This window comes from Pan paniscus, chromosome 2 (genome assembly GCF_029289425.2).
Source record: "Pan paniscus chromosome 2, NHGRI_mPanPan1-v2.0_pri, whole genome shotgun sequence".
Lineage (NCBI taxonomy): Eukaryota > Metazoa > Chordata > Mammalia > Primates > Hominidae > Pan > Pan paniscus.
The window spans coordinates 14,165,074-14,178,607 of NC_085926.1; the positions used below are offsets into that span (position 1 = coordinate 14,165,074).

The following is a 13,534-nucleotide window of genomic DNA, read 5'->3' on the forward strand; positions in this document are numbered from 1 at the left end:
TGACTTATAAATGGGAAGGTGGAAAGCAGTCAGTCTTACTCTTCTGATTCTTGGTCCTCCATAATTGGAGTTTCCATTTTACAGATTGTGAACAGTCTGTGTTATTTGACCCAGACTACTTTTTCGGCTGTCCATCATGTGTACTACCTTCCTTCACCAAACACCTCGTAGTTTGGCTCACCAGACAGTTTCTCTTGGGGACGTTGTGCCCTTTTGTAACTAAGCCCTCTGCTCCCTCTGCTTGCCCGAAGGCCTTCTACAGCATCAGGTGGCTCTTCTAGACCTTTCTGTAGATTAGCACTGTAATAATAGAACTGTCCGCAGCAGTGAAAATTTCTATCTATGCTGTCATTACAGGAGCTATGAGCCACATGTGGCTATTTGGCACTTCAGATGGATGCTGGCGTGATTAAGGAACTGCACATTTAATTTTATTTAATTTTAATTTAATGAGCCACCTGTGACTAGTGGCACTCATATTAGAGCAGCTCTAGACCTGCTCCCTCATACATAACTAACTCTTTATGGTCCATGCTGAGACCATATGGTCCATATCACCATATAGTACTTAACACATATTTCTTTTCTTATTCATTTTAAATTGCTTCCATTTTAATTTAACTTTTTGAATAGATACTAGACTCACACAGTCTTAAAATTACAAAATGCAGAAAGGAACACAGTGCAGTAAAATGTCTTCCACTCCAGCCTCTGTTCATCATCTTTACACCCCACCCCCAGACATAAGCACTGTTACTGGTTTCTTGAGAATCTTCTCGTGTCTTTATGCATATGCTAATGAATGTTAATTATTCTCCCTTCCCCTGTTTTTTTATCACAGTGCTCTTTCCCTTTCATACATAGCTTCCTTGTGCTTTCGTTTTTAGCTTTATGGTACTTCACTGTGTAGATGTCCCATAATTTAACTATTTTCCTGTTGATGGACAGATAGCCATTTCCAATATTTTGCTAGTAAAACCTATTCTGCTGTAAATAATTTTATCTTTATCTTTTTTTAAAAATTATACTTTAAGTTCTGGATTACATGTGCATAACGTGCAGTTTTGTTACAAAGGTATACATGTGCCCTGGTGGTTTGCTGCACCCATCAACCCGTCACCTACATTATTTCTCCTAATGTTATCCCTCCCCTAGCCTCCCAGCCCCCGACAGGCCCTGGTGTGTGATGTTCCCCTCCCTGTGCCCATGTGTTCTCATTGTTCAACTCTCACTTATGAGTGAGAACATGGGGTGTTTGGTTTTCTGATCTTGTGATATTTTGCTGAGAATGATGGTTTCCAGCTTCATCCATGTCCCTGCAAAGGACATGAACTCCTCCTTTTTTATAGCTGCACAGTATTCCATGGTGTATATGTGCCACATTATCTTAATCCAGTCTATCATTGATGCACATTTGGGTTGGTTCCAAGTCTTTGCTATTGTGAATAGTGCCGCAATAAACATACATATGTGTGTGTCTTTATAGTAGCATGATTTATAATCCTTTGGGTATATGCCCAGTAATGGGATTCCTGGGTCAAATAGTATTTCCAGTTCTAGATCCTTGAGGAATCACCACACTGTCTTCCACAATGGTTGAAATAATTTTCACTCCCACCAATAGTGTAAAAGCATTTCAGTTTTTCCACAACCTCTCCAGCATCTGTTGTTTCCCGGCTTTTTAATGATCGCCATTCTAACTGGCATGAGATGGTATCTCATTGTGGCTTTGATTTGCATTTCTCTAATGACAGTGATGATGAGCTTTTTTTCATATGTCTTTTGGCTGCATAAATGTCTTCTTTTGAGAAGTGTCTCTTCATATCCTTTGCCCATTTTTTGATGGGGTTGTTTTTTTTCTTGTAGATGTGTTTAAGTCCTTTGTAGATTCTGGATATTAGCCTTTTGTCAGATGGATGGATTGTAAAAATTTTCTTCCATTCTGTAGGTTGCCTGTTCACTCATGATAGTTTTTTTTTGCTGTGCAGAAGCCCTTTAGTTTAATTAGATCCCATTTGTCAATTTTGGCTTTTGTTGCCATTGCTTTTGGTGTTTTAGACATGAAGTCTTTGCCCATGCCTATGTCCTGAATGGTATTGCCCGGGTTTTCTTCTAGGATGTTTATGGTCCTAGGTCTTACATTTAAGTCTTTGATCCATCTTGAGTTGATTTTTGTAAAAGGTGTAAGGAAGGGATCCAGTTTCAGTTTTCTGCATATAGCTAGCCAGTTTTCCCAACACCATTTATTAAATAGGGAATCTTTTCCCCATTGCTTGTGTGCATCAGGTTTGTCAAAGATCAGGTGGTTGTGGCTGTGTGGTGTTATTTCTGAGGCCTCCATTTTGTTCCATTGGTCTATATATCTGTTTTGGTACCAGTACCATGCTGTTTTGGTTACTGTAGCCTTGTAGTATAGTTTGAAGTCAAGTAGTATGATGCCTCCAGCTTTGTTCTTGCCCAGGATTGCCTTGGCTATGCAGGCTCTTTTTGGTTCCATATGAAGTTTAAAGTAGTTTTTTTCAATTCTGTGAAGAAAGTCAGTGGTAGGTTGATGGGGATAGCATTAAATCTATAAATTACTTTGGGCAGTATGGCCATTTTCATGATATTGATTCTTCCTATCCATGAGCATGGAATCTTTTTCCATTTGTTTGTGTCCTGTCTTAGTTCCTTGAGCAGTGGTTTGTAGTTCTCCTTGAAGAGGTTCTTCACATCCCTTATAAGTTGTATTCCTAGGTATTTTATTCTCTTAGTAGCAATTGTGAATGGGAGTTCACTCATAATTTAGCTATTTGTCTGTTATTTATGTATAGGAATGCTTGTGATTATTGCACATTGATTTTGTATCCTGAGACTTCGCTGAAGTTGCCTATCAGCTTAAGGAGGTTTTGGGCTGAGACAATGGGGTTTTCTAAATATACAATCATGTCATCTGCAAACAGAAAATTTGACTTCCTCTCTTCCTATTTGAATACGCTTTATTGCTTTCTCTTGCCTGATTGCCCTGGCCAGAATTTCCAATACTATGTTGAATAGGAGTGGTGAGAGGGCATCCCTGTCTTGTGCCGGTTTTCAGAGGGAATGTTTCCGGGTTTTGCCCATTCAGTATGATATTGGCTGCGGGTTTGTCATCAATAGCTCTTATTATTTTGAGATATGTTTCATTGATACCTAGTTTATTGAGAGTTTTTAGCATGAAGGGGTGTTGAATTTTATCGAAGGCCTTTTCTGCATCTATTGACATAATCATGTGGTTTTTGTGTTTGGTCCTGTTTATGTGATGGGTTACATTGATTTGCATATGTTGAACCAGCCTTGCATCCCAGGGATGAAGCTGACTTGATCGTGGTGGATCAGCTTTTTGAGGTGCTGCTGGTTTCAGCTTGCCAGTATTTTATTGAGGATTTTTGCATCGGTGTTCATCAGGGATATTGGCCTGAAATTTTCCTTTTTTGTTGTGTCTCTGCCAGATTTTGGTATCAGGATGATGCTGGCCTCATAAAATGAGTTAGGGAGGAGTCCCTCTTTTTCTATTGTTTGGAATAGTTTTAGAAGGAATGGTGCCAGCTTCTCTTTGTACCTCTGGTAGAATTCAGCTGTGAATCTGTCTGGTCCTGGACTTTTTTTGGTTGGTAGGCTATTAATTACTGCCTCAATTTCAGAATTTGTATTGGTCTATTCAGGGATTCGACTTCTTCCTGGCTTAGACTTGGGAGGGTGTATGTGTCCAGGAATTTATCCATTTCTTCTAGAGGTCCTAGTTTATTTGCGTAGAGATGTTTATATTATTCTCTGATGGTAGTTTGTATTTCTGTGGGATCAGTGGTGACATCCCCTATATCATTTTTTATTGCGTCTATTTGATTCTTCTCTCTTTTCTTCTTTATTAGTCTGGCTAGCAGTCTATTTTGTTGATTTTTTTCAAAGAACCACCTCCTGGATTCATTGATTATTTTTTTAGGGTTTTTCATGTCTCTGTCTCCTTCAGTTCTGATCTGATCTTGGTTATTTCATGTCTTCTTCTAGCTTTTGATTTGTTTGCTGTTGCTTCTCTAGTTCTTTTAATTTTGATGTTAGGGTGTCAATTTTAGATCTTTCCTGCTTTCTCTTGTGGGCATTTAGTGCTATAAATTTTCCTCTAAACACTGCTTTAAATGTGTCCCAGAGATTCTGGTACGTTGTGTCTTCATTCTCATTGGTTTCAAAGAACATGTTTATTTCTGCCTTCATTTCATTATTTACCCAGTAGTCATTCAGGAGGAGTTTGTTCAGTTTCCATGTATTTGTGCAGTTTTCAGTGAATTTCTTAATCCTGAGTTCTAATTTGATTGCAATGTGGTCTGAGAGACAGTTTGTTATGATTTCTGTTCTTTTACATTTGCTGAGGAGTGTTTTACTTCCAATTATGTGGTCAGTTTTAGAATAAGTGTGATGTGGTGCTGAGAAGAATGTGTATTCTGTTGATTTGGGGTGGAGAGTTCTGTAGAGGTCTATTAGGTCTGCTTGGTCCAGAGCTGAGTTCAAATCCTGAATATCCTTGTTAATTTTCTGTCTCGTTGATCTGTCTGATATTGACAGTGGGGTGTTAAAGTCTCCCGCAATTATTGTGTGGGAGTCTAAGTCTCTTTATAGGTCTCTAAGAACTTGTTTTATGAATCTGGGTTCTCCTGTATTGGGTGCATATATATTTAGGATAGTTAGCTCTTCTTGCTGCATTGTTCCCTTTACCATGTAATGCCCTTGTTTGTCTCTTTTGATCTTTGTTGGTTTAAAGTCTGTTTTATTAGAGATTAGAATTGCAACTCCTGCTTTTTTTGCTTTCCATTCACTTGGTAAATATTCTTCCATCCCTTTATTTTGTGCCTATGTGTGTGTTTGCATGTGAGATGGGTCTCCTGAATACAGCACACTGATGGGTCTTGACTCTATCCAATTTGCCAGTCTGTTTCTTTTAATTGGGGGCATTTAGCCCGTTTACATTTAAGGTTAATAGTGTTATGTGTGAATTTGATCCTGCCATTATGATGCTAGCTGGTGTTTTGCCCACTAGTTAATGCAGTTTCTTCATAGTGTCAATGTTATTTACAATGTGGTATGTTTTTGCAGTGGCTGGTACTGGTTGTTCCTTTCCATGTTTAGTGCTTCTTTCAGGAGCTCTTGTAAGGCAGGCCTGGTGGTGACAAAATCCCTCAGCATTTGCTTGTCTGTAAAGGATTTTATTTATCCTTCGCTTATGAAGCTTAGTTTGGCTGGTTATGAAACTCTGGGTTGATAATTCTTTTTTTCAAGAATGTTGAATATTGGTCCCCACTCTCTTCTGGCTTGTAGGGTTTCTGCAGAGAGATCTGCTGTTACTCTGATGGGCTTCCCTTTGTGGGTAACCCGACCTTTCTGTCTGGCTGCCCTTAACGTTTTTTCCTTCATTTCAACCTTGGTGAATCTGATGATTATGTGTCTTGGGGTTGCTCTTCTTGAGGAGTATCTTTGTGGTGGTCTCTGTATTTCCTGAATTTGAATGTTGGCCTGTCTTACTAGGTTGGGGAAGTTCTCCTGGATAATATCCTGAAGAGTGTTTTCCAACTTGGTTCCATTCTCTCCGTCACTTTGAGGTACACCAATCAAATGTAGATTTGTTCTTTTCACATAGTCCCATATTTCTTGGAGGCTTTGTTTGTTCCTTTTATTCTTTTTTCTCTAATCTTGTCTTCTCTCTTTATTTCATTAAGTTGATCTTCAATCACTGATGTCCTTTCTTCCACTTGATTGATTCAGCTATTGATACTTGTTTATTCTTTGCGAAGTTCTTGTGCTATGTTTTTCAGCTCCATCAGGCCATTTATGTTTTTCTCTACATTGGTTATTCTAGTTAACAATTTGACTAACCTTTTTTCAAGGTTCTTAGCTTCCTTGCATTGGGTTAGAACATGCTCATTTAGCTCGGAGTTGTTTGTTATTACCCACCTTCTGAAGCCTACTTTTGTCAGTTCATCAGACTCATTCTCCGTCTAGCTTTGTTCCCTTGCTGGTGAGGAGTTGTGATCCTTTGCAGGAGGAGAGGCGTTCGTGTTTTTGGAATTTTCAGCCTTTTTGTGCTGGTTTTTCCCCCATCTTTGTGGATTTATCTACCTCTAGTCTTTGACGTTGGTGACTTTCAGATGGAGTCTTTGAGTAGATGTGCTAATCCTTTTTAGCACATCTGTGTTTGTTTCTTTCCTTCTAACAGTCAGGCCCCTCTGCTGCCAGTCTGCTGGAGTTTCCTGACCCAGTTTGCGTGGATATCACCAGCGGAGGCTGCAGAGCAGCAAAGATTGCTGCCTGTTTTTTCCTCTGGAATCTCCAACCCAGAGGGGCACCTGCCAGATGCCAGCCAGAGCTCTCCTGTATGAGGTGTCTGTCGGCCCCAACTGGGAGCTGACAGTCATCATACACGGGGGTCAGGGACCCACTTGAGGAGGCAGACTGACCCTTAGCAGAGCTCGAACGCTGTGCTGGGAGGTCCGCTGCTGTCTTCAGAGCCGTCAGGCAGAGACGTTTAAGTCTGCTATAAGCCCCTGACTGGGGCTGCTGCCTTTTTTACAGAGATGCCCTGTCCAGAGAGGAGAAATCTCAGTTTTATCTTTTTCTTATGTGGGAGTATACCTGCAGAGTAAATTCATACTTTCTCTCTTTTTATTTCTAGAATGGGGATTCTAGGAGGACAGTCCATGTTTTATTCATCTCTCTGCGTCTGCTGCCTATCATAATACCTGACACATAATGGGCACTCTAAATGTTTGTATGAGTGAACTTCAGATTTCATTGCAGGATGACTCAATAATTTTTAAACAGAAGATTCTATTTCATTGCAAGGACTGCAGATCCAAGCCTTGTCACCTATCGTACACACATGCACACTTAAAAAAAAAAATTCTGGGTGAAATTCATCACCATTACTAGAAAATTTAATACTTTTCTCTGATATTGAGTTTATAGCATCCTTTTTTTTTTTTTTTTTTTTTTAACCTAGAGCACTTAAGTTTACACACTGAACTCCTTGTACTAGAGTCGCCTTCTTTCTCAGGAATTATTTATCTGTAGCCAGATCTCCTGCCTGGGTGTTATGACCAGACAGCCCAGGGGAGATTCCTCACACATGGGTTGTTGAAAGTATACTCTGGTGGGCATATTAGTTCGTGTTGGCTAGACTGTGGTAACAGGTACCCCCTAAACATGTACTGGCTCAGCAGTCACAGATGTGCGGTGGTTCTGCACTGCTGGAGTTTGTTTCTCAATGACGTAATTATTCTAGGTAGGTTTCCTCCATGCAGTCATTCAGGAACCCAGACTCTTTGTGTCTTCTGGCTCCACCAACCCCTAAGTCTTTTGTCATCATTTCACATCCAGCCAGTGGGAACAAAAAGGAGTGGAGGAGTGTACATGAGAAGTTTATGAATCAGCCTGGAGGTACTACACCTCTTCTTAAATTTTTTAGGCTAGAACTCAGTGATATGACCCTAGCCAACTGTAAGGGAGCCTGGGAAATATAGTAGAATTGTGTGCCCAGGAAGGAAGAAGGAATTTTTATGAACAGCTAGCAGTTTCTGCCATAGTCTGCTCCCCCCCACCCACACTGGCAACCAGTGTCTGTATATACCTGTGAGCAAAGGGCTTTAAAAAAAAAATTATTTATGGAAAAATGACCATGGGTTAACTTACCAGTTCATTTTCCCTAGAAACAGATAAAACTGGAATGTCAGCTGTGTTAATAAAAAATATTGCTGTATTTTAAAAAGAGGCCCCTGGTTTGTAAACTGCATCTGAACTGAGAGAACTGTGAATGAGCTCTGAATACTGTTAGGAGCCCATAGCTATGGTCTTCCCTGAGAGCATGCAACCCTTGTAGTGGAGTGTGCCCCCTCCTTGGTGACTGTAAAGCCACATTCATGGAACTGTTGTAAACGATACTGGTTCTGGTGTGGAGCTTGGCGCAGTTAAGCCAGGGTGGCTCCTGCACCCACCTGCTAACTAAGCAGTCATTTGGGTAGCTAGAGAAGAATCCTTGGAATGCTGTAAAGACTTCTGAGACACTTGCCACTGCCCAGCTGGCATGTGCTGTGTTTCCTTTGTATAAAGCTGTGTGCCCTTGGCTATCTTGAGCTTTGTGAGTTGTTTTTTTTTTTTCTTTGAGACGGAGTCTCACTCTGTCACCCAGGCTGGAGTGCAGTGGCGCAATCTTGGCTCACTGCAAGCTCCGCCTCCCAGGTTCACGCCATTCTCCTGCCTCAGCCTCCCAAGTAGCTGGGACTACAGGTGCCCGCCACCACACCTGGCTAATTTTTTTTTTGATATTTTTAGTAGAGACGGGGTTTCACCCTGTTAGCCAGGATGGTCTCGATCTCCTGACCTCATGATCCACCTGCCTCATCCTCCTAAAGTGCCGGATTACAGGTGTGAACCACCGTGCCTGGCCGAGCTTTGTGAGTTTGATGGCCAAGTTGCTGCAGAGATCAACGATAGTGGGTGTTGCAGAATCCTACTTCCCAGACAGAACCATCTCTACCCCCAAAGGATGCAAGCAGGATATCCAGCTCAGGGTGCAGGACTGCCACGTGACTTTCGGTTCTCTCCGTCAGACCACATGTGGTCACTTGTACAGAAACCTATCCCCAAAGAAGATGAATAATTTACCCCTCCCACATTTATGATAAACACAGCAGGGACAGGATATCCACCACAAAAACTCTCTTCCCAGAGAAGGAAGGAATGAGAAACATAAGACAGTTACTGGTCCCTAACAGTGGTGAATCCCACTGGGAAGGCATGAATGCTCCCTGTCCTGGTAGCAGCAGAAATCCCTCAATTAGATCAAATATGTCCCATCCAATGTTTGGAACTTATACTAAATTTAATTGTGCGTCCTACATCTTTATTTGCAAAATCTGGCAACCCTAAATGGGGTCCGCAGAGCTTTCAGGGCCAACTTCTATTATGCTGGAAGACGCAAATAGTCAAAGGTTTTTTTTGGCCAGGCTTATGGTTTCTTTGGCAATGCAGTTTCTTTAAAAACTTAGAACATAGGTTTCTGAGCTGTTTACATCCAAACAATTCAAAGGGCCAGTAACCTGTCTAAGCTCTTCCCTAGGCATAGTTTCTAGGACTGCTTTATTTCTTCAGTTTCTCACCCCTGTTCTGCTTTCTGAAATTAATGTTGACTACTTTGAGGCCATTTGCTACAAAAGTTTAGGTGGAAAGACAACACCCTTAATCTGATCTTTGCCTCAGGGCTGAGTTTGTTTACCTGGGAAATTTTGCTGGGCCTTGTTTCTCAAAGCCTTTTTTCATACTTATTTCTGTAACTTGGGGTCTAAAAGCCGATGGCTTTTCTAACCCTGTGAATCCTGTTTCTTTTCATCTCTGCTTGAAAACCAACTAGTTCTTGCCTGAGCTTTTCTGTTTCTTCTACTGCCCTGCTAAATACATTAGGCTAACAGCAACATCTACTAACATTTGGCTTTTCCAGCCTCTTCTCCCAGAGCTCGTGAGTTTAGGAGCCCCTTGGGCTACATTCCAAGTTTTATCTAATATTTTGCCAAGGCATAATATTAGGATTTCGAACATTCATGTGTTTCTCTACTGCCCAAGGCCTGACCACTAAGCTCATGCTTCAAGGTATCCATTCCATATGTGTGACCACAGTAGCACCCAGAAGTAACATCAGCAAAGTAGAAGTTGATCTCTTGCCCATATGACAGCCCTGGTGGGGTTTAGATCTGCACAATAGCTTTCTTCCAGGTGGCAAGTCAAGGACCCAGCCTTCACCTATCAGTGGCTCTGCCATCCCCTGAGCTCTCGCCATTATCTTAGTTCATTTAGTGTTAGAGGAACGACTGCAGAGGGGCATTCTGGGTCAGTCTGGATATAGTCCTGTCATTTCTGTTTACTTGCCATTGGTTAAAGCAATCCGATGGCTACATCTGGTTGCAAGGAAGAATAAGAAACATAGTCCAGCTGTGTGCCCAGGAGGAGAAGAGTGAGTTTTAATGGGTAGCTCCAGTCTCTGCCACAATTGTCGAAAGGAAGCAGTTGATGGATTGGTTCTTGGTGCTACCAAGGGAAGTGATCAGGTTTTTTAATCCAATTTTTTTGTGTCATGATGAATCCATTTTTTAACATTTCTGTCACAAACAATAAGCAGTAATACACAGTTGTACAAATATGTTCTGGTTTTTTTTCTCTTCTAGTCAACGAAACGGAATATTCCAATGCTCTTTGTCCGGGGAGATGGCGTTGTCCTGGTTGCCCCTCCACTGAGAGTTGGCTGAAACAAAGAATTTGTCCTGTATGGAAAACGGGAGACTTTGTACAGTGGCCTCTCTAAAAGTACAAAACATTCACAAGAGAAACCTGCATACATTTTGATATTAAGAAATAATTCCGGGGATTCTTCCACTCCTGAAATGAGTTGATTTGCAGATAACTCACAACTTCTTAAGCTAAATGGTATTTTCATTTTTCTCAAGCTCTCCAATAAATATGACCACCAAGATGCAGAACTCTTTCAGGACTTCTTTTGCTCCATTATTCTCACAGATACTTACTGATTTTTTTTTTCTTTAAATTGGTGTTTCCTCGTAGATTTTTTTAAGTGTGGTCTTCTGTCTTGTGAATTATTTAAAGTAAGCATGTCTTACCTTCACTTAGCACACATTTGCAGTGCACCTACTGTGTTTGAGGCACCAGGTTTGAGTGCTGGGAACCAGAGTTTTATCAAAATGCTTTCTGGGCCAGACATGGTGGCTCATGCCTGTAATCCCAGCACTTTGGGAGGCCAAGGCGGGTGGATCACCTGAGGTCAGGCGTTTGAGACCAGCCTGGCCAACATGGTGAAACCCTTTCTCTACTGAAAATATAAAAATTAGCCAGGCGTGGTGGCGCATACTTGTAATCCCAGCTACTCAGGAGGCTGAGGCAGTAGATGCTTGAACCCAGGAGGCAGAGGTTGCAGTGAGCCAAGATCACACCATTGCACTTCAACCTGGTCAACAGAGCGAGACTCTGTGTCAAAAAAAAAAAAAAAAAAAAAAAAAAGTTTTCTGCCCTCAAGTCTTCTGGGGAGGCAGATGTTTAAACCAACTGCAGGCAGTAAGATTAGTGCTAATAGAATCATGCACATGCAGGATGCCATAGGAGCATGGGGAAGAGCACCCAAATATGGGAGAAAGGGGCAGAGGGACATTGTAAACATTAACCCTGCAATAGAAGACAGAGCAAAGCATGATTTCTCTTTTCTCTGGCCTGATTTAATTCTAAGGTCAGACGTTCAGCTTGATCATAACCTGTTTATAATTATGACTCAAACCATTTTTCCACTCTTGGATCATTGGCCATTAATGATGAGGGGTCTCAAACAACATATCTCAGTGACACAGTAAAGCAGAAATTGGCTGAAAGCAAAGCTATTTTTATTTCTAGCTTCAGTCAGCACATAATGCTTAAAACCTAAAGAGGAAAGTAAAAGCGTGTTACAATCTCTCAAACTTTATCAAGACAGGGCTTAGAACCTGACATCCTCCGCTATGGTCATTCCATTTTGAAATGTAGAAAATCCAGCTTGTGGATGGTTTGTCTGTAAATGAGCTGAATGTGTGTGCGTGTTCATTATCAAGCACGATATGCTCACAAATGCACAGTACTTTAAGCCTTGTGCAAGAAAGATGCTTTCAGTAAACATATTTAAAAGGTTTTATTTTCCTTACTAATGGTACATGCCCCTGCAAGTTCATGGAGAAGAGAAAAACAAGTGTGGGTGAGCTGATGGAGGCTTCATCTTAGGTGAGGAGGCAGGAGAGACACCCTCCCTTCACTTGTGCCATCCCCACGCTTTGTCCTTAAGCTGTAGTGGTCCCAGGAGATAACCTGTTTACAGCAGCCCATTCAGTATTGAAAAATGAACTCCCTCCTGCAGAATGTTAGAAGAAACAACCTCAAAGACCTCAAGCCACCTGTGGTCATTAGTACGTGGCAGCAAGATTGAACCTGCCTGCCTCCTACCTGTGTGAGCCTGTGGTGTGGGTGTGGTGCCAAGGCCCTGGCTCTGGGCAGTCTGTTGGCTCCTGGTGTTCACTAAGGCGTGGGGTGACAGGCCATCTGGCCTCGCTCTGCCAGTCTGCAGTTCTCCCCAGCACTGCATTCATTTTTAGTGGTTTCTGATAGTCACGCTGAATTCCTGGACACTTGCTTCTCTTCATTCTTAGTTATCTTTCTCCTTTTTCTCCTGGAACTGATAGTTTACACTAAAACTTTTGGCTGCGAGGACTTGATTATACACATTTCTAAAACCCATGAACCTTAATATCTGACACTTACTCTCATATGCACACACAACTAAAACATACCAACCTACTTCATTTCCCAGCTGCTAAGATACAAGGGGAGGGACAATAAAAGGTTAACTGCAGAATAGCCACCTATGTGTTAGGAAATGGAGGGAGGGGAGGCAATGTGTGAGTCCTTTTGGAGCTGGGACTCAATCCACAACAGAGACAGCTCAAGCAGGGCCCTGCCATGGTCCACACTGAGGTTTCCTCTGCAGGGGTGCTGTCCACTGAGGGGTTATGGTGTGAGGGCCCCTGGGAGCCACGCCTTGGACTTCTGAGTCTGCAGAGCACTCAGCTCCAGCCAGCTGGATGGCCGGTGGTCAGTGGAGCTGGTGACTGGTGGTTTCTGCAATGAGGTGTCAGATTAGCCTAAGGGAAGCCTCTTCAGCAAGTATCATGCCTGGATCCCGGTCTTGGTTGTTTTATAAGAGGCCGATATGAATTGCCATTGCCTCCCACAAAGAAAAATGGACAAAATACGGGACCACATCTTTGAGATGAAATGTGCCCAAAATGAAAAGTAACTTGAGTATCCCAAGTTAAACTTAATCATTAGCTGCAAATGGACGATTTTCAAATTTCAAATAGTGATTTTTGAAGATTTGCCCAAACTAGAGTACTATCCCTCTTCACACCAAGAGGCAGAAAGTGGTTTCACACACCCTTTTATTTAATCAGCTAAAGTGGGTGCGGTGACGCACACCTGTAAACTCAACCACTAAGGAGACTGAGGCGAGAGGATTACTTGAGCCCAGGAGTTCGAGATCAGCCTGGGCAACATAACAAGACCCTGTCTCAAATAATACTTAGCTATTACCCATATTGCTTTTAGCCTGCTGCCAGGAGGGGAGAAATGTTATTGTTTGAACAGATGTCAGATGTGAGTGATGCTCAGCTGTGTTCAATGTAGAAAATTAATAAAAGTTCCAGGAGTCATCCTGGCTAGATCAAGAAGCACAGTTGATGTTTCTCTGTCACTCAGCTCTGCTGAACTACATGGATTTCATTCGTGGGCAAGCTCTTCCCTGTAGCGGATGCAGACTTCCAGCCTACCTGCCCTCCAGCTAAAGTGGTCTCATCCTCCTTGCTTGGTCCCTGTGCCCATCTGTGGGCTGGTTTTTACGGCCATGAGAATGTGGGGCTCTGATTGGCCAGGCCTCAGTCACACGCCCATTTCT

At 42.1% G+C, this 13,534-nt stretch overlaps 1 protein-coding gene across 4 annotated transcripts in view; it reads left to right on the forward strand.

The window, feature by feature from the left end:
- The window catches only part of LSM3 (LSM3 homolog, U6 small nuclear RNA and mRNA degradation associated), a 68,865-nt gene that overhangs the window by 8,745 nt on the left and 46,586 nt on the right, over positions 1–13,534 (forward strand). The window contains exon 4 of one of the 4 annotated variants that reach the window (XM_003826232.5): positions 10,221–10,532. The exons of the other annotated variants lie outside the window; for them this stretch is intronic. Coding sequence (XP_003826280.1) covers positions 10,221–10,301 — 81 coding nt within the window. The 3' untranslated portion in view covers positions 10,302–10,532. Of the gene's footprint in view, positions 1–10,220; positions 10,533–13,534 lie in introns of those variants that run through there. 4 annotated transcript variants of the gene reach the window in all.